At 39.9% G+C, this 21,022-nt stretch overlaps 1 protein-coding gene across 3 annotated transcripts; it reads left to right on the top strand.

Annotated features, from left to right (window-relative positions):
- Window positions 1–4,322: 4,322 nt before the first annotated feature.
- LOC131591194 (kinetochore protein NDC80 homolog) lies at window positions 4,323–19,885 on the top strand. Of its 3 annotated transcripts, none has more exons than XM_058861668.1 (17): window positions 4,326–4,498; window positions 6,976–7,193; window positions 7,636–7,722; window positions 8,484–8,607; window positions 8,728–8,900; window positions 10,068–10,170; window positions 10,909–10,998; window positions 12,248–12,341; window positions 13,478–13,584; window positions 14,392–14,536; window positions 14,734–14,939; window positions 16,015–16,167; window positions 16,435–16,524; window positions 17,030–17,122; window positions 18,571–18,701; window positions 19,220–19,322; window positions 19,588–19,885. In XM_058861668.1, the coding sequence occupies exons 2-17, from the start codon at window positions 7,093–7,095 to the stop codon at window positions 19,708–19,710; spliced, it is 1,923 nt and encodes a 640-aa protein (XP_058717651.1). In that variant the 5' UTR covers window positions 4,326–4,498; window positions 6,976–7,092; the 3' UTR covers window positions 19,711–19,885. The 3 variants fall into 3 exon arrangements, with proteins under 3 accessions (XP_058717653.1, XP_058717651.1, XP_058717652.1); XM_058861669.1 differs by lacking the exon at window positions 4,326–4,498 and adding an exon at window positions 5,808–5,918; XM_058861670.1 differs by lacking the exon at window positions 18,571–18,701 and having other exon boundaries at window positions 4,323–4,498; window positions 19,588–19,678.
- Window positions 19,886–21,022: the final 1,137 nt, after the last annotated feature.

Raw genomic sequence — 21,022 nt, 5'->3', positions numbered from 1 at the left:
CAGCTGCAGGATCAAGTCCAGGGAGGTTATGGGTTCTGGTGACCAACATGGGACTCAACGAGACGGGTCTCTGCTTGGTTAATGTCAGGAAACCATTTATTCAACACAGGAACAAATTCATCTTAAATCCAGAGACAGAGAATACAGAGCAGAGGCAGGGTGGGGGTTTTACGGAACAGAGCCAGCCTGGAGTTTAAGGTCAGGGTCTAATAGGGACAGAGCAAAGGAGAAACCCAGGGGCACAAAACACATCACAACACCCTGGGCTGCCACCCCACCAGGGGTCTGCAGGTGGGGCAACTCGTCCCGGGCTCACAGGGCACATCTCCTGAGGCAGAGGGTGCAATTGACTTTTCCTGCCCTCTAAAGACACACCTCTCACTTTAACACTGCTTATCCAACACCAAATCTTTGCTCCCCACACCGTTCTATACCCAAATCACGGAGCCTTTATGTCTTTTGATTGTCAGTGAGGTGTGTTTATCCGTTCGTCCATGGTCAGTTAGAGTGGCTTTATGCAAGGTTTCAAATGCTTCTGATTACAGAATCTTCCAGACTACAAGAGGGTTTTACAAAATATGCTTTATTACAATTCCCAGATTAGTGACAGGGGAAGAATTTATTTTTTTTTTAATAATTTAATAGTGCCACCTCTAGATATCAGAGAGTACAGAGTCATAAATTTTTAGTACCTGGGTTTGTGATAAGAGGAGTTCATACTGTTTCAACAGAATTAATGAATATATCTTTAGAAATGACACCCTCTTACATGCACGCGTTAACTCACAGGTGGACAAAGTGGACAAAGTCTCCTGACTATCAAGCTATTGAAGCGGGAGTTTTAACAAATGGCTGCTGAAGGAATTTAGCATATTTTGTACTGTTGCCACTGACTGAAATTCATAAACGGATTCAATAGCTAAAATTCATAGATTCACTTGCAGAAACAAAATTGGGGTTCTTTGGGGTTCTTGACAATGACTCTACAGATACAAATACGTGCCAAAATAATCTGGGTTGACTTGCAGGGCTATAACCTTCAACAACGCAAATATAGTAAAAACCCAATACTACTTTCTAATCTGTCAACGATAGAAGAGGCTAACTGGGGTCACAGATTTTTCCAAACTCTGTCTTTTCCACATATTTACCAAATATCACTTGAAGTTAAACAAGCCTTCAAGACTTCATTTCTTTCCTTATTTCTACTGTTGAATGATTTTATTTTTGCCCTGAAGTTTTCATACTCATGTGGAACTTCATGCTGAACTTCAAAGTTTTTTTCCTTTATGGTGATTTTGCACATGCACAGCTTACTCACAAAAATAATCACAGGACCTCTACACTGTATCAGCAAGCTGCAAATGTTTACTACAAGATGGCTGCCATGTAAAAGGAAAAAAGCATAATCATCTAAATGTAGTTCAAGCAGAACAGATTTAAGAATAAAGCCCAGTATGACTAACATCTTTGCCAAAGGAAAGAAAGCAAGTGTAGCTCCCAGTTCAGGCTCACATCACTATTTGGGAAAGCAGTAAAATACATCAAACATTACCTACAGATTGTATTTCTACGATTCACTATTATGCTTCAGTGTTAATCAGCTGTATCTTCACCAGCACATCACTGACATAAGCACATAGATTTGAATTCCAATTAATGCATGATCCTTTAGTAGGACAATATAAAATATTAGAGAAAGGTTTTTTGTTTATTTTTTCAATTGCAAAATAAGATACTTTGAAGCACATTTTCTTCAAAGGTCCCAAAAGCTTTGAGTAACTCAGCACAGTGTCCTGAAATGCTGAGGAGCTGATCTTCAGAATGGGTTATGCTGCCAATATCAAATCGATCACTTCCTAATATTCAACTCATCACAACATAATGTTCAGTTATCTATAGCAGTACAAGTTACTTTGTGAATGCAGCTTCCAGCTCTCTGTAATGTCTCAGATGCAATTTCACATGTATGTACATAGAAGATCTACTTTGTAAACATGAATTCATGTAAGGATTGGAGAGATTGAACTTCCTTTCCCTTTCCTTCTTTGCACCAGTGGAACAAGCTACAAAAACAGAATTTGTTTGCAACCGTGCCCTCCACTTTGCACATGCCCAAAGTCAAGTAGCTTTTACTTGCAAAATAGACATTTTTTCCAACTTACATTTGAATGGTATTCCAAAGCATCCAGTTCACCTTGGTTGAACAGACATTTCCTTTCACCTTTCTGCAGAATTAGCAAGAAACAACAACAAAAAATCATATAATTCCACAATGAAATAAAAGGGAAAAAAAAATCAAAGATACCTGAATTACAACTTACCTCTTTAAAAGCAGACAAAATTTTCCATCTCTTTTTACTATCATGAGTACAAGTCAAATAAGCAAAAAGATCTGAAAATAACTAAACTACTGCAGGCATTCACAAGGTACATAGGCTTAAAGCTGCTCTAAATTATTCATGGTACTAGGATCTGAAGCTACCTAGTGCACAGTTTGTGCTCATGCCTCCTTTGGGCCCATACTAAAAGTTTCAGCTGCCAAGTGCAGCTTACCAATAAAAGAAAAAAATTACCTATTTCTCTATGATTACATTTATTGGTTTAGGCAAGTGACTCTTATTTTCTCATGTCCATATGGAACAGTACTGAACAACACTCAAAGTAAATTCATACTCTCCTTCCCAACTCGCTAATCTGCGCAATCTCAACAGCTACCACAGTTTCAGGCTGTGTACCTGACCACAACCAGTGCCAGGAGATCTCGGCAGCAATCCACTGCTTATGAGACAGAATGCACATTACTCACATGAGGGGCACAAGAATATCCTCAAAAGTGCCCGCTCTTCTACACTACCTCAAAAGACTCAGGTATGCAAAACAATATTAGCAGAATACTATTTATCAAGGGATTACTGCAATTTACTATGTTACAGAGAACATACCTTCCTAGCAGTGGCAAGAGAATCTCCAGTGTCACTCTCTGCTCCTTCTTGGTATTCCTGTCTGTTGCTGTTGGCCTTTACTTCTGCCAGACTCACCTGAGGGCAGGACACAGCTGCTCCTCACAAGCCGCAGCTATATAGGGCTTAGAAATATCCAAGAACTCCTCCCAAAACACGGATCTCATTTTTGCTCTTCTACCTTCTGCTTCTACGGCATCTCCGGGATCAAAAGGAGGACCATCGCTTGATGAGGGCGTGGCAGCAAAAGTAGAAATACTGTAACAGTCTTCAGTAGATGTGACAGAAGTGCTGTGAGTGACACCACCAGGGTGTGCAAAGGAGTCACAGATCTCATAGCCACACTGGTTGATGAAAGAGAGATGATCCACAAGCCATCCCACTGTCAGACCATGTACCACGGACATCCTAAGTCCCCTTTTCAGGACGAAAGATCAGCTCCCTGAAACCACAGCCTTCACCAACCATCTGCACTTCCTGGAGCAACCTCCTCCTCCTCCTGTGGGAATTTTTATAAGAATTCACTTTACAGAATTATCACTATTTAACAAACTAGCACATCCCTTCTGACAGACATTTCCATGCTCACACAGGCCACACTGCTGACTTCAGCTGGTTTCCCCATTATGTTGATCCCCATATCACTACATTTTTTGTAGCAACCAAATTTTATATGACTTTCCATACTTTTATACGGCATGTGCTTACTCTGGCTCTTTTTAATGAGTCAGAAAACAGCCCTATGACACTCCAATTACGTCTAAGACTATATGATACCTGTGTATATCTATACACTGTATATACACCACATATATATGCATTTACACTACATATCTTTACTACATATGTTACACACATGCTACATAGACTACATACATCTGCACACTATAGACTATAAACTACATATATGCACACACTATATATACACATACGCTATACATATTCACATATAAACACACACGTGTGCATACATACTCACTATGTACACATGCACACACTGTATCTACACACACACATATACCTAGAGACATGGATCACTATGACGGCACCCGGGAGCAGCAATATAGGCACAAGGGCAGGGGCAGCCGCAGCCCCAGCGCGGCTGAGGCCAGGCGCCGACTCCCATCCCCGAGGGCACACAGGGACCGAGAGCTCGGGGCTGGGTTTTCTCCAGGAAAACTCTCGGCGGCTGGAGAAAAGCCCGGGGTTCGCCGTGGCCCGGCAGCGCCTGGCAAACACTCACCGCGGGCGCCGCCATGTCGCTGTACGGCCATGGCCCGTCCCTGAGCACTTCCGGGGCTTCAGCTCCTCCTCTCCTCCGTTCACTCCTCCTCTCCTCCGTTCGCTCCTCCTCTCCTCCGTTCCCTCGTCCTCCCCTCCGTTCCCTCGTCGTCCCCTCCGTTCCCTCGTCCCCTCCGTTCCCTCCTCTGGGCGCTGCTCCGCCCGCGGCCCCTCCATGAGGCAGTTCCGTGGGACGCTCTGAGGGACGTCCGGGCGGGCGGATTTGAAATGGCGAGCGGGCGGCGGCGCTGGCGGTAAGGGCAGGGCGAGGAGCGGGAGGGGAGCGGCAGCAACACCAACATCCTCAAGCACCGGGACAAATGTCCGTGCGGCGGCGGTGGTAGTGGTGGGGAGTCCCGGGCTGGCCTCGCTGCTGAGTGCCCCGGTCGCCCTCGGTACGGTTTAGACGCGCTCTCAGGGCGAGAGGGCGGAGCTGCCCCCGGCTCGGCCGCGCTCCTGCGCTCTTCTCTTTTTTATCCTGCTGGCGTGCTGGCTCTGGCAAACTGCTCTTCCATCTCTGCTGCAGCTCTGCTCTTACAGCGGGCTGGCTAATGGCAGCAGCAGCGTGGCCAGCAGGAGCAGGGCAGTGACAATCCTGGTACGCGGCGCTGGTGAGGCCGCGCCTCAGTGCTGTGTCCAGTTCTGGGCCCCTCAGTTCAAGAAGGACACGGAGGGGCTGGAGCGTGTCCAGAGAAGGGCAGCGGAGCTGGGGAAGGCTCTGGAGCACAAGTCCCATGAGAAGTGGCTGAGGGAGCTGGGGTTGTTTCACCTCCTGGTGAAAAGGAGGCTCTGGGCAACCTCATCATTCTGGAAACACCTGAGAGGAGGCTGTAGCCAGATGGGGGTCGGCCTCTTCTCCCAGGCAACGAGCGACAGGACACGGGCTCAAACTGTGCCAGGCTTTGGTGGGACAGCTGGAGGAATTGCTCCACAGAAAAGGCGATTGTACACTGGAATGGTCTGCTGTGAGCTTGCTTCAGCAATCACCGCACCTGCCCGGCATGTTGGTGGAGTCAGTGTCCCTGGAGGTGTTTAAGGAAAGGCTGGATGTAGCACTTAGAGCTGTGGTCTAGCTTACAAGGTGGTGATTGCTCATAAGTGGGACTAGAGGATCTCACAGGTCTTTTCCAGCCTCATTGATTCTGTTATACTAGAAGCTAATCACTTGCTATGTTTGTGAAAATTCAATCTTTTTGTGGTTGGTCCCAGTTAAAATAATGGACTAATGCAGCTTCTTCCCCAGCCACAGTGAACTCATGAATATGCTGCCCTGTGAGTTGAGCTCGAGAGCTAGACTTCTGTTGTGGTTTGTGAGCAGTGTAACTGGAAGTAAAATGAAGCAACAGTTTATACTAATAATGTGTTTTGGTAATGTTTGTAGTGGAGGGGGCTTTTCTTAGTTATAATTCAGTCATTTAAGCCTATCCCACAAATGAGATACACTTTCTGCCCTCTACAGAGGTTCTAACTTTTCTCTAAAAAATCCTTTTTCTGTTTCTCTGATTCTGCTGCATCTCTTCTGTATTTTCCTCTCTCTTCCTGGATTTCTCAGCCTCCTTTGGACTGAATTCTTTTGGGATCCTCCCTTATGGGGAGCTCTGCTTATCTCAGCTCTTGTGATTTGATGAAAACTCCCCAGCTCGTCAGAATCTTGTTTCTCGTGTTTATTGGAAGGTCAGCACAAAACTTGGCAGGTCTCTCCAGACTGACTGCACAAGGTTATATCTTTGCAATCTGGTACATTTCTTTCTTCTGCTGGTACAACAAGGCCTTGTGGCTCATCCCGTGCCTGACAGCACAAAATGGCCCTGAACTACACGGTTCTTTTCTCTTTATACCTATTTTTACTCAATTAATAATAGACACGTATATTATTTCTCTTAATGACCCAATGACCCTTCACCTTTGTGCTACACTGCGGCATTTTCTGTCCAATCACTTACTATTACCCAAAAACCTCTAGGAGAAGAACATGAAGAAGAAAGGACAAGAGACAACACCCTAAATCCTCCATCTTGCCTTCTGCTCTCTAAACTAACTTTTTCACCCAGTGATTTAAGAAAACTTTCTAATCTACACACTTACACTTTTAGCTTTTTCTATCTAATTTTAACAGCTGTTTTCATGTATCACCATGAAAACATGCTCATGAATTTCATGTTACATGAAATTCAGTGTTTTTCTGGATCTTCGAACTAAGTATCGGAAACAAGGGTACACACTTTGTATCCCAGACTCCAACAGAAAGCTGGCACTGTTTTCCTGAATTAATTCTGTTTACTTCAAATTCCACCTTAATGCCACTGTGGGGACTAATATTCCACTTTGATTTATATCTGCATGCATAGTCTGAAGACAGCCATAATATTACCTCAGAACAGGTTTTCCAGTGATTGTGCTGTGATGCTGGGGGATCAGTTGCAAATGAATTGGTAGGCTCAGACTGAGCAGCTCAGGAGCTGATGTATGGCTGAAGTGCTGTAAGCAGTACTTGTGTACTCGTGGTAGTGTGGCCTTTTTCCCAGTGGACTGAACTGAAAAATTTCTCAAGCTCTTTTGCTTTTGGAACCTGGGGGTTGGAAGTGACCAAACAGAAAGAAAGGCAAAACAGTAGGTTTGGAGTAACCACTGACTCTTTCATCAATAAACCAGTTGATTTAAAAGACTGTGGCTGCTCTTACATATTTCTGGGGTCTAACATAATCAATCTTTTTTTTGATCCAATGTACAGGTCTACTTCTTTATTCTGAGCTTTTGGGAAATCATTGTGGCATTTAGAACACAAAATACCCTTAGACCCTGTATTTTCTGACACTGCTGGAACACTGAGGGATTTACAGCAGTCACAATGAGGCGAAGCTCAAGTATTGCTGGAAGCAGCAGCCAACAATCTATGATGGCACTGAGAGTGGAGGACAGCAACAAGATGGGTCTTCAAACACCTCAGATGTAAGTCTTGCCTGTCAGATTGCTAAAAATAATTATATAGAACTAATTCTATATAGAAGAATTCTATGATAATAGAAATTATAATAGAAATTCTATGAAGAGATTTATCATAGTGTGTGGGAGTAGCAACTGAGAAAAAAAAAAACTGAGAAAAAAAAAAACTGAAACGGTGAGAAGTCTCCTTACAGCCAAGGGTGTTTGCACAAGTGCTCCAGTTTTGCAACACTACTTGCTTTAACCTTTTTGTATACCTGTGTCATGTTTCAAATGGTAACCCTTTGTTACGTGTTGCTTAGGAGATGGCTGGGTGCATGAGCTGACCTTTCTAAGATGTTGCTGTGATGAAGGTGTTGAGGAATATATGAGTGCATGTATAGTTCTTGTAAAAGCAAGAGATGAATTGGTAGAAACAGTCACTTGAATCCTTCTCTCTATTCCTAAGGAAGGACAGAGGCACCCTTGGGAAGCGGACCATGAGCAAAGCTACATCTGGAGCTTCAGAAGGAAAAGCCAGCTGTTCTGGGAACACGTATGTACAGGTTTTGTTCTCTGCACTGTATATTAAAACAAAAATGGTCCTATATAATTTTGGAATTTTTCTTTCTTGACCGGTTTTTGTTATAGGGAATAATGGATCCGAGGCAAGCAGACCTTCAGTTCTGCCTTCCTCCAGTCCTTGATCAATAAACAATAATGCTGTGGAGCAGGAATTGCTTTGGGAGCTTTTTTTTTTTCTTTTGGGAATGACGTGCACTGCAGACCTTAAGAGTATCCCATTACATTTTTTTGTTTAAGGAAGAATGACATCTAAAGTATACTCTGCATTAATTTCTTCTCTCTGAGGTACCAACCTTCCGAAAATCTAAAATCTTTCTGCTTAGCTCATGACTTTCTGTGTTGTGGGTATCTTCTTTCATAGGACCCCCAATGCTGCAGGAGTCTATTCCTTTTAAATAGTCCTTAAATATTTTGGTCTTTATTCACAGTCACCAACATGATTTCTTCATCTTTGGGTTTGTTTTCTGCTCTCTAAGAGTTTATTTCTTTCAGTAAAACGATGACATTATTCATCTAGGATGCAGTAATCCCTTTGTTGCACACGTGGCATTGTGGCTTCCACGTCGATGATGTTTATCCAATCACCTTAAATGAAGAGAAAACTTCAAGTATCACTTTGTATAACAAATGCAAAGAAAATATCAACATAGCATTCGTGCTGTGACTTAAACATGAAGAGTGTTCTCCTTTCTATGTATTGTCACAAGACCTGTGTTTGCTGTCTGTCCTTAGAGCGAGTGGGGCTGGAGGGTCCCACAGCAGCCAGCACGGTGTGTTTGGGACAGAAAAGATAAAGGATCCCAGGCCCCTTCATGACAAAACATTCATCCAACAATGTATCAAGAAGCTTTATGAGGTAACATATTAACTCCTTCTGCACTTATGTTATGAGGTGTAAAATATATTCATAACTTTCTCTTGGTTTCAACTCTTAAGCTTTATTTAGTGACTGGTATTCTGTGTTTCTTTTGCACAGTTCCTCCTTGAGAATGCTTATGGCCACAATGTTTCCATGAAATCTCTACAATCTCCGTCAGTTAAGGACTTTTTAAAGATCTTCACCTTTCTCTATAGATTCCTCTGCCCTTCTTATGAGCTGCCTGACTCAAAATTTGAGGAGGAAATTCCCAAAGTTTTTAAAGACCTTGGGTAAGATTATTATTGTTATTCTCCTGGGCTGAATAGATATGGCTAGAAATTTAAAAGCTAAGAATTCCGCATTGATAGTTGGGGAGAATGGGTAGGTTTTTTAATTCAGATGAGACTCTAAAAGTACAATGTTGTGATAGTTTTGTTTCACTTTTGTTCAGCTCTAGGTTTACTTGCTGATTTTCAGAGTCTACTGTACACTTTATATTTAAACCTGCAGAACTATAAGCTCTTGGAATCTTGCTTTGTAACATTAAATTTAATTGATTATTTGTATAAAAATTTGAAAGGTAGGACAGAATTCTTCTTGACAAACCTTTCTGTTCATTCTGTTAGAGTCTAACAACTAAAATTTCCAGAATTTTTGGATCAAGTCAATTTAGTTTAAAGTATGTTTTCCTGCAATTACACTTATTCTGCTTTGAAAGCAGAATGTGGAAATAACAAAAATGACTGTTGAGGTGATAAAACGCTAAGTAGCTGAGTGGTTTATTGCTGAATTTGTTCAGTGTTTGAAATTATTAATGCCCCAACACTTTCCCAGAAAGAAAACCCTCTGCCTATTGTTAATTGTGAATTTTCAATCTCATTAAAAAAAAAAAAAGTCTATTTTACTCCTGTAGATTTGAATCCGTGATGGTGTGAAAGTGCCAGGGCTCCTTAAACGTAGGTGTAAATCTGGTTTTTTTCACTTCTCGGCATTTTAATAAAATTTTGCTTTGATCTGTAACATTTGATACTGCTGACCTAGCGTTGAAAAGGATTACACTGCTGCACCAAGAGTGTCATTTTGGATAAAATTACTAATTCTGACAACTCACTTGAGGTTGTCTTTTGGGAGCATCTGGATGACGCTCTTGATCATATGGTTTAGTTGTAGGCAGTCTGACGAGGAGCAGGGAGTTGAGTTTGTTGATCCTGAGCGATCTTTTTCAAATCAAGATATTCTACGAATCACAAAATGAGAAACCCACAAAAATTTAATAAAATAGTGCTGTAAGAACTTAATTTCCTTTGAAGTACAGTATAAAGTGCAATTGAGTTTGCTCTTCCTTCTGTGCTTTCATCCACATATAAAAACGTGCTGCTTTATTTTCCAAATATGCTGGTTTGTTTTGGTCACTGTGTGCCACAGCTATTAAAAATCTATCTTCTTTGGCCTTATAGGTACCCCTTTGCTCTGTCAAAAAGCTCCATGCGTACCGTGGGTGCACCACACACCTGGCCTCAGGTTGTGGCAGCTTTGGTTTGGTTAATTGATTGTATCAAGGTAACGTTAAACAAATCTCTTTAACATATAGGTAAAGAAAAAGTTGGGTGTTCTTAGCTGTAATCTGGGAGCTGACCCTCAGCCTTACGTTTTAGTAACTTTTAAAGTGAGCTTTTCATGTTATATTGTGATATTTTTTTCTTTAAATGTATGCACTGGATAAACTAAAGTATAAAAGAAAGGTGGGGAAACACTGACTTATGCATACATTAAACATGGAAAGTTAATGGGTACAATCATTGAATAGAACATCTATCTTCAGTGCAAATGTTGTGACATCTACCATTCTCTCCTAAATCTGAAATCCAAGGATGTAATTTTCAACTGAAATTATTCAAATGTCCTGTAATTCTTATACAGAGTGGCAAGTTTTGTGTTTGGGTGGGGTGTTTTGATTTAATTTTGGTTTTATTTGAGTTTTTTCGTTGTGGTAATTGTTGCTGCTGCCAGCTCAAGTCTGAGCAAAATTTGGAATCTGTGACAGAAGTTCACCACTGCTGACCTAAGCACCCATGAACATCCTTGTCCTTTTTTGCTGAAAAGACACGAGACAATTTGCCAGTGTTGACTGTCCAGTTCATGCCTCTTTGCCTGCGTGTTTAGTCAACTCAACACAGGCTCATTCCAACCTGCTTGCTGAAATCCTAATCCGGTGTTACTTTGCTTCTTATGAAACCAATATGAAAACGAATGGATGTCTCCACGTTCGCTCTTTGAGTGTGCGCCTCTGCTTTTCAGCTGTACCACGCGTTCAGGGAAAACCCACCATCGTATGATGATGAACAGGCCTGGGGAGGAGAGACGGATGATGGAATTGTACATCGTAAGGTACCATAACAAGGGAATTAGAATCAGAATTGCTCAACTAAATTTTGCCATGTGCTGTAGCAACACAATTTAAATACAGTTTAGGTTGCTGTGTCATGTACTTAGAGATTCTGTTCCCTTTTTTATTCACAACACTTTCTAGGAAGTAGAGTAGCATTATATAAAAAGCCTGATCATCTGTTTCCTGAGCAGGCATCATGGCCAGTCTGTTGGTGAAGACTGGGTATTAAACAGAAATGCCTTATTCTCCAAGCACCTACTGTTTCAGTTCTCCTTTGTGGAGAAAGGGAATCATGCTGCTTATTGTTTTAATAGAGTTTCTGGTATGTTTTGCTGTAGCACTCGAGACTTCTGAAGTTCACAGCAGTGCAGTGTAAAGACAGTGACTTAATTCTAAATATAGTGGCTCCTGCCAGTATCTAGTCAGTTAACTACGTAAAAATGGATTATAAAGTTTTATTTCTGAGCCACAAAATAGGGTGGCAATGTAATTCAGGGTCTTAAAAATCCAGCAGCTTGGTTTCTTTTCAATGTATCATTGATTTTTAGTACTACTCAGATTGAACTCGGTGTTAACACACAACAGGTGTTTGGAAGGGGTCACATTATAAGCTAAACATTTAATTAGAAAATTGCAAAAAGCAAGTTAAATCATAATTTTGGACTAAGGCTACAACCTGATGGTTGGCAAGTAAAAATGTTTTTAAATTCAAAATGTTCTTCAACACTGACACTTATGCATATACGTTGATACAGAATTCACAATATTGGTGTAATTGCTTCTGAAACATCTGTAACAGTGTCTAGCAGATTCTTTTTGGGTAAGCTTTCGTTAATTCTAGACTAGTTCTTTGACATCTGCAGATCTGAATTTTAACGGTCATATTTACTCAAGAGATCTGTTAAACAGATCTCCGGTTTCCATAAACTAGCCTGAGAGAATCATATCCGTCAGGATGAAAAAGTCTTAAATATGGTACCTTCAATCCTTGTTAAATATTACAGAAATATACAGAATTTCTAGACCTTTCATACGGTGAATTATAGGTGCCTCCTTCTGTCTGAATATAATCTGTTGACATTCTTTGCTCAAAGGAAAGAAAAATGTTTAATTTTACAAAAGTACAATCAAAGCATTGAAAGATATTTTGGTGTCTGCTTAATTCCAGTGACTGAGTAGCTTTAGACTACCCAGATATTTTACAGGCCTTGGAATTGTTGAAATGACAGATTTTTAAATTGTTTTCAGCTTTTCATGGACTACTGTGTGAAGTGCTATGATCTTTTCATGCAAGGGAGAGATACCTTTGAAGAGTTGGATGCTGAAGTGCAGTCAAAACTAAGTAAGTTTTTGAGTTTTAATTAAGTATTCAATTGTGTTACTGGTTTTTCTCCTAACATCAGTTTGTTTGGTTTACAAGTGGAAGTGATCTAAGGGAATCTCGAATTCCTAAGTACGTTTTGGTTACTTCAACTTTTAATGCTCTCTTTTTTATATATTTTTTACCAGTACAGATGGATAGGTCATGATCTACTATCAGCTGTAGCTGTGTCACCTGTTTTTTTAATGGTTTGTCACAGAAAACCAGTGTACAATTCTTCAGATGCAAACTCCCATCTATGCAGATGACTCTTGTTCATGTCACATTTATGTCTTGTTTATGGCAAAGCTAACAATTAAAAATCAAGAAAAAGGAGGATTATCAGAGGATGCACACCTGATCACTAAGAAAGTTCATCTTTTGAAAGCTCTGGAAACAGTCTGCAAGTTTCAAACTCTGTTGTGAGGGTTCTTGTGTATGATTCAGCTGTACCTGTGTTTGTCTTCAGGTGGTGGAAAATTATTAGGTTTTTTTTACTCACTCACCACCTACAAAAATACAAACAGAATGTGAGAACAAGGAAGAAAAGTGTTGCTTACTTTCTTTGATTTCCTATGAAAAGCCAGACTAAGGGCCCTTTGTTTGCAAACTGGAGCCATCAGTTGGAGAGGAAACAAGCTACCACGCTGTCACTGGATATTAGGAAGAAATAATCATCCCATTCTTTGGCAAAGCCAAGTGAAGTAAGGGAAAAGATGTCTCAAGAAGCAAGGAAGTGTATGGATAAGAAAGAGGTTGTTAAATAAGTTTGATCTGTTCTAACTTCACAAGGTAGTCTGCCTTGTATACTCTCTTGTGGTTTGGGCTGTACGAGAGTTTGGAAACTCTTACCCCTTGGGAGTGACTTTGAAATCTTTTTGTCATGAAGACTGAGAAACCCATTTCTCTTCTTGTTTGTTTTGGGGTTTTTGCCTAGTTGCATTTGAAGGAAGGGTTTTTCTGATAAGTTCTTGGGGTGTTGCAGTTACTTCTTCAGTGTAAAATAATTGTGCGGATCATGGGTGCTTACTGTGCTGAAGCTTAAGTTCAGATACTCAAAATAGGTGGTGATATTAGTGAGATTAATTTGTAACCCCACTTTCTTCTCTCTCCTACAGAGGATTTATTTAATGTAGATCAAGCCCGGATGGAAAGTTTAGAAGCTGAGAACAGAAGACTTCAAGAAGAGATTGCAAGACTAGAAAAAGAGAAGGAAAGCGAGCCAGTTAGTAAATTGTGTCTCTGTTTTTATGGTGGAGTTGAACTTTATATTATTGACCGTTTCTGAATGAAGATACTTACAATACATAACAAATGGAAAATTATTTTCAGTGCTTTAAGTTTTTAATTAGGCCAGGTTTTTACAGACTTTATACCATTGTAGAACAAGGCTTTTTCTGTGGAGTGTTCAGTGACTATTTGTTTGATAATGTGCAGATGTTTCCAGATAATAAGGTCTTGTATTGACTGAAATATTAATAAAATACTTGAACCTCTTTTTTTTAATATAACTTTCAAGATTATTTTTTCCAAATGTGTTGGTATGAGGCGTGGGATTCAGTGGTAACAATATATTTTATGGAAAATATTTTGCTTTAAAAGCTGGATTCTGCTTTTAATGCATCACGAGCTTAAAAATGGGTTAGTGCCTGTGCAGGTGGCAAATTAAAACTCTTGCTGTGCAAAATGTGCTGGGTTTATTCCTGGCTTTCCATGCCCTAGTTTTATCTGCCTTCCATATATTATTAGAGTTTAGTTGTGAACTACTGTAGTAAGAATTTTCTAAGTGCAGTGTCTGATGCAAATGACAGACGTAATGCTGCAATGCAAGAATCTTTTCAGGCTTCTTAGCTGTTATTTTAAAGGTGCTTGACTTGACTCAGCTCTCACAGGGCTAAAAAAATTGTTAAAGTTCTTTAGTTTTATATTTGTGCTATTGATATTGACCAATTATTCTACTGTCTTGTCTGGAACGTGAAGCCATTATTTTATATTCATCTAAGAGTGGTTGTTCTTCTCATCCATTTCCTAGGATCGTAGAGTAACACTACGAAAAGTGAAATCATCTCTTGAAGGAGACGTCCAGAAATACCAGGCTTATTTGGCTAGCCTGGAATCTCATGTAGCTGTCCTTGATCAAAAGCTGGAAAGTGTTAACAGTGAAGTTGAGACAGCAGGTAAGGAGGCCTTGATCACAGTCAGGACAGTGTAGCTAGAAACAGTCTTCAGGTTGTAGCTCTTAGCTTGAGGACAGAGGTTGATCCTTGGAGTAGGATGATGCTACAAATAAGCTTTCCAGTATGGATTGCTAATAAAGATACTTTTTGTCTAATAGTTCTTTCATGTCCATTTCACAAATGTTTTGTGAGCTTAGAAATGGAAGTAGAAGCAATGAAGCAGGAGAATGCCCGGCTCCAGCATGTCTTAGATAACCAAAAGTACTCAGCTGTGGACATTGAGAGAGTAAATCACGAGAGAAATGAGCTGCAGCAAACCATTAACAAGCTGACCAAGGAACTAGAAGCAGAAGAGCATCTGCTGTGGAATGAAGAGATAAAATATGCTAGGAATAAAGAGGCGGTATGTGAAAACCACACTACACTCAGAGGTGGCTGTCAGTTGTCATCATATAAGCTTCAAATTGGAGTCTTGATAGTTTATTTCCTATATAATCTAACACCACCATATGTGTATCTAACCAGATAAAACTGACAAGAATGGCCTCTGTTTACATTATCGCTGAAAGATGTTTCTCTTTTTGTCCCCCCTTTTTTCTGTTTTGCACTTAATGGAAGCGTATTCTTTTTTTTTTCTCCAGAAGAGATGTGGCTAGAATATGAATCACTGTCAGCTCTCACTGCTATAGCAGTGATAAGAGCTTTGATAACATTAGCATGCCATTGCTTTGATAACACAAGAAATTTCAGACTAATGTTAATATTTCATAGCAAGGAAGCAAGGCAAAACTATTATTTGAATCAATAGCTTTGCATGCATTTAGGGCTTGATTAGTTCTTTGTGTAGAAGTTGTAACTTCTTTTAAGGGCAAAGTTCAATCCCTTCAAACAGAATGAAAATATATAGTCCTATAGGTGATAGGATTTAAAAGCTTCTGTTTTGCCAGTTGGAGAACTAAAGAAAAAAGTTTCAAATATATTTGGTAAGGTTACCCTTTATCAAGCACTTGTATTAACTTAAATCCTTCTGTACAAGTATGAAGCACATAAAACTGGAAAAAAAACCCCTGAGTACTTTGTTTGCATATAAATAGCACTCATTAATTAGAAGTTAGAGCATTTAATAAGCTTAGTTTAGAGGTATGCTCAAGTTAGTTATAAGGATGTGTGGCTGTGTGGCATTTCCTGTCAAGATGAATGAGAGAAGGCATATTGACCTGATGACTGATCATTGGTTTAGTGTTATTTTCCAGCATGTTTTTAGTTCCCTGTCAGCTAATTCTCAAAAACTTGAGGCAGGAAAAATTATGGCAGATGAATCTGGAAAACCACAGGTGAAGCTGTTCAGTGTCAGCCACATACCCTGAGAAACCTGGCTGTATTATATGTATGCTTCTTAAAGTACTGTATGAATGCTTCTTGCAAAGCTTTCCACTTGTATCTCTTCTATGATTTCTGCCCTTGTCTCCTCTGAGCAGATTGATAAGCAACTGGAAGAGTATCATAAACTGGCTCGAAAGTTGAAATTAATTCCAGTAACTGCTAAGAATTCCAAAGGCCACGACTTCGAGATTCAGTTTAATCCTGACGAAGGACCAAATTGCCTACTCAAATACGGAACTCTGATCAAGGTAAGCAGAGTCAACACTGGAGGCTTTAGTTACCACTCACAAAAAGGATGTGTTTCTTTGAAAATGCTGGAAAGGTCTCTGTCTCACAATGAAATGTCGTTGAGAAGTTTGTGTGATGAGTCACTATAATGATGTTGTATATGAAAGATGTTTGGGTTTGGAGAATGCAGTAGCCTAAAAAATATAGAAAGAAAAGTTGTACTGGGGTGCATCTTGGTTCAAATAAGCAAATTGCATTTGTCAGATCTTCTTGTATGTGTATTACAGGTTCCCCTCATGGAGATCATCAACGAGACTGAGGAAGAAATCATTAAAGCTACTCAACGGAAAATTACTTTGGAAGATGCTTTGGAAAAGGTGTGTTGGCTAATGAAGATTAGGACTAAAACACCAGCCCTAAAACCTTATCTGCTGCTTTCATTCAACCTTTTACATGGGTGAAGTGTGGTGCGGTGGGTTGGATTTTTGAATTGATTGGGGTTTTTCTGAGGACAAGTAGAGGGGGAGAAGCTGTGAGAAAACTTTAATTGTGATGGAACCTAAAAGTTTTTCTAGGAATTGGGGACTTCATTGGTTGCAATATTGTCTATTCCCTGAATTAAAGTTTATCAAGGTTACGTATATTTGACCGTAAATATTGGAAATATTTGTTTTTAATAAGTTGCCCATTCCAGTCGATTGTGTGGCTTACCATCACTGACAAATTGTCATCAGGACGATTTTTAGCAATCCTTGGTTTGCTGGTATCCCAGCCTAGCCTATTTTGTTTTTTGGGAGCTAGCAGGTATAGTTTGTGATGGCATCTATTTGTACGTTGGAATTCTTTCTGAACCATATTTCCTCGGTTACGTTTTCATCCTAGGTGAATATAGAGCTAGCGGACAAGAAACGCAGTGTGAAAATGCTGGCAGAAGAAGCTGAAAAGCTAGATGATCTTTACCAGCAGAAGCTTAAGGTAGAACTTCTTACAGCTTGATGACAAGTCATCCTTAATCATACCCTTATCCTTAACCTTCGTGTTTATAGAGAAGTTTTGGGGGTTGCATTTTTGTTTGGGCTTCTGCCTTTGCCTTCTTCCCTTCCTCTTACAGGATTTTTTCATTCTTTTCAGAAAAGTTATTTGACTGCTACCTTAACGGAATCAGTTTTCACTCCCTTGTAAGAGAATCTGGCATGATACTGTAGCAGATCCTGGAAATCTTAAATTACTGCATCCATTAATAAAAGCAGCAGCAATCATCTGACCAGAATCTGCCATGTCTAATTAATTTGTATATAATAAATACATTTATATTTTTTAGTAAACACGTTTAATCAGCCTCTGTAGAAAATAAGGAAATCTTTTGGCTAGCCAAAAGTACGTTAAATTGTTTTAATGATCTCAAACTGCTGCTTGCTTTAGGTTCCTTTCCCAGCACAGGAGCAGTCCCTATCCTTTTCCCCACTTGCAGTTCAGCAACAAAACACAGCCCTCTGTTAACAACAGAGTGGCTATTTTGGTACCTCCCAACTTCTCTGACAGCACTGTTTTGCTGGGGCTGAGGTGCTCTGCAGAAAAATGTTCTTTGAACTAAGCCAGTGTTTACCAGATATGCTCTTGTAAATCCTAACTCCTTTTGCTATAGCCGTGAAACAGGGTTGTTTCACTGCTAATACCTGCTGAGTTGGCTAAGGACAATTAATTTAGTTTCTATTTTTCAAAACCACATGAAATTTAGCTTTTGCTCTGTGCTCTTGCATATACTTTTCTCTAAAGTTAAACTCGTCAAACATACAGTTGCCATTGGATGTTTATTATAAGACAGTCATGTAATTCCTCTTGTGATTTTTAAAATGCTGTTTGTAAGTCTTAAGTATTAAAGTTATTTTTTCAGGATGATGCTTCAGTAATCTCCCAGAATTGCATGTCGAGTTGATGACAGAATTTTGTTTGGTTTTGTGTGTAGCATCAACAGTGTCATTCTCCTTGAAGAGACGATTGCTTGGAATTGCACTCTCAGACAAAAAGGAAAAGCCTGTTTTCGCACTCAAATGTGGTTGTATTTTTTTAACCTAGAGAGAGTTGCTCATGATGTGCCGTTTCTAAGCTATATAGACTATCTAAGCAACACCTTTGGAGTTTAACTGTGAGGGGAAACGAGCTGCAACACAGACCTTTAAATATGGTCAAAGGAATAAAGAGATGGTTGGGCTTGTTATGGGATGGGGATGATACAGAAAATAGCTGAAACTTTATGTTTGGGAGGGATATCCTTGGGTTTTCTTCTTTTCAGTTCTGAAATTCGAGTTACTTGTGTGAATTTTGAATTCAAGCATTAGAATGTAATCAGGTAATAAAAACAAGAAAAAAAAATTAAAATTATTCCCGAGCAATGCCATTTTTTTCTCCTCTTATGACTATAGGAGATAGAAGAGGAAGAGCAAAAACGTGCAAATATACAGGAATCAATAGAAAAGCATAAACAGTTACTTGAGAGTGGTGTCTATGACGGTCTCAGTGAAGCCACAAATGAATTGCATGATCTCCAGCGACAGTAAGACTCGTAACTTCGGTGTTTGCCTTGTTTATTTTGTTTTTTAAGGATAAAGATATTCTCTTGAATGTAACATAAAGTTGTTTCAGCATGTATCCATCTCAGTGTATCAATTTCACAAGTTAACAACTGAAAGGTGTTTCTCCTCAACACTATTTTGCTAGAATATTTGTCTGCTGTATCAAAACTCCTGTTTTCCATGTAATTTTTTATATATATATATATATATACAATTGGTTGTAGCAAAGAAATTAGTTCCCAAACTTACATTTTATACCTCAAAGTCTGGAAAGAGTATTTGGACTTTAAGGTACATTGTTTCTTATCAGTTAGCAAAATACAGGCTTTTTTTTTTTTTTTTTTAATTGAGTATTAATATATTCTAACTTGGTTCAAATTAACACTAATAGAAAAAAGTATGGCTAAATATGATGATAAATCAGACTTGAAGTGTTTGTTTTAAATGTTAGGATGTCTTGCATTTAGGACACGACCTTCTGAGTATCTTTCCCTTTTAGATATCAAGTTGTTCTGCTAACAACAACAGAAGAGAAGAGAAAAATTGGTGCTAACTTGAATCATCTTATAGAAACAGTTGCTACTCATATAGCATCTATAGTGGTAAGCTAAAATTTGATATCCAGAATTAAATCTCTCTAGAGACATTTGCAGTTAAACACTTGGAAATTAGAACTTACTCTTTCTAAGGAACTATCAGTTATTTAGCTGCTGCACTGAGTCCATGGGAAGTGTTTAACTGAAATCAGGTAACCTCTGCCATGACTGCTTAAAATGCTTTAGCAGAATCAGTACAATACTGATAGAGCTGATAAATACATGACAATACATGATAGAGCTAATAAAGTTTTCTATACCTCTTTTCTAGAAATACCTTGATGAACAGAATGTGAAAATTCACAGAGACTATGAAGAATTCATGTCTGAAGATCTATTGTCGAACCTGACCAGCATCCTAGACAGCTATAAAAAGAAGGCTGAAAGTCTCTAATCACTAGAAGGATGGAGATAAAGATGTTGCATTTCTGAAGCTCTTGTATGGTGCCTTCTAAAAGGATGGATACTACCTGTATTTAGCTCTGAAACTGGTTTGAAGTGGAAGGAAGTAGTTAGGAATGTTTTTTTGTTGACACAAATACATGAAAGAAATAAAAACCATATTTGCATTTTCTGAAGAAATGCTTTGCTCAGACTTTGTACTTGCAATAGCACATGTATACATGATGGGCACGTGCATGACAGAGTTCACATCCTTCTCCAAGCTTCGTTTTACTAACAAGACCAAATGTAAAATGTCTGTCTCCTGCTTGTTCAGTTCCCTATGAAAGTGCACAGAGACACCTCTTACATGAATAAAAAATCAAAACCTCTTTGGAGAAGATGATTGTTCCTTATCTAGTAGTCTTGTAAATAGTCTAGAAAAAGAAACAGTGCCGCGGCACTGCCGATGGCAGGGGTGCCGCGACTACCCTGAAGAAGCCGTCCTGAAAAGGACTGCCCAGGGGCACAGGCACGTCCTCTGCCCGGCGAGTGATCTCAGCTCAGCGGCAGCGTGCAGGCGACTGCAGAGAGGGTGACTAGAGAGCTGTATGGCATGCCACCGAGAAACAGCCTTTATTATAGCAGGGCCCTCCGTGAAGGGAGCCAGTGACAGCAGCTCCCCGAACAGGGGAAAAAGTGGGGTATTTATAGGGAAGGAGAGGGGAGGGGGAAGCTGGGATACCTGTAGCAGGGTGGAGTGGCAGGGGAGAACACCAATGGGGTGCAAGAGTTTAACATCACTAACTCAAAGACCTCTGGGAGTAACTCAAACCTCCTCTGGGAGGCTGAGCCGGAGCCTGTCACCTCTTCAGAAGCCGGAAACCAAAGAGAGACAGAAATTCCTGGGTTTACATCTTAAGGTAGGTGTTCACAGGTTGATCTCACTTTTCAATGGTTAAAACCAGTGTCAATTCTCAGAAATGGCCAGTTATTGGCCAGGAGAAAAAACTCCCATCAGCCTCCAGCAGTGTCAACTTCCCTAGCTCTCAAAGCCAGCCTGAAAGGTGCTGAACTTAATATACAACATAAACCAGGCCATTTGGGGACACCAGTATCATAAAGTCACCCCAGGATAAATATTTAATGCCTCTGATCTTATTGTATTTTTATTTAGATGCATCTATAAATGCACTTGGCTAAAGGGACTTGACATTTTTTTAATGCCAGAGGCTCAGATAATCATGGCCAAAAAAAGAAATAAAAAACTCCTGCCTCCAATTTTGCACTTGATGCAACTAAGAAATAATCAGTGGACCTGGTAA

The sequence above is a fragment of the Poecile atricapillus genome, chromosome 38, assembly GCF_030490865.1.
Source record: "Poecile atricapillus isolate bPoeAtr1 chromosome 38, bPoeAtr1.hap1, whole genome shotgun sequence".
NCBI lineage: Eukaryota > Metazoa > Chordata > Aves > Passeriformes > Paridae > Poecile > Poecile atricapillus.
Note: the sequence above shows the minus strand (reverse complement) of the source record. Positions and strands in the feature narration are given on the sequence as shown.

Bases quoted from the DNA above. Each gene is read 5' to 3' on its own strand.
- LOC131591194 (XM_058861668.1), top strand. From the start codon at position 7,093: ATGAGGCGAAGCTCAAGTATTGCTGGAAGCAGCAGCCAACAATCTATG. The intron at 8,901-10,067 runs GTAAGATTATTA...TTGGCCTTATAG, and splicing joins AAAGTTTTTAAAGACCTTGG to GTACCCCTTTGCTCTGTCAA. The intron at 12,342-13,477 runs GTAAGTTTTTGA...TCTCTCCTACAG, and splicing joins TGAAGTGCAGTCAAAACTAA to AGGATTTATTTAATGTAGAT.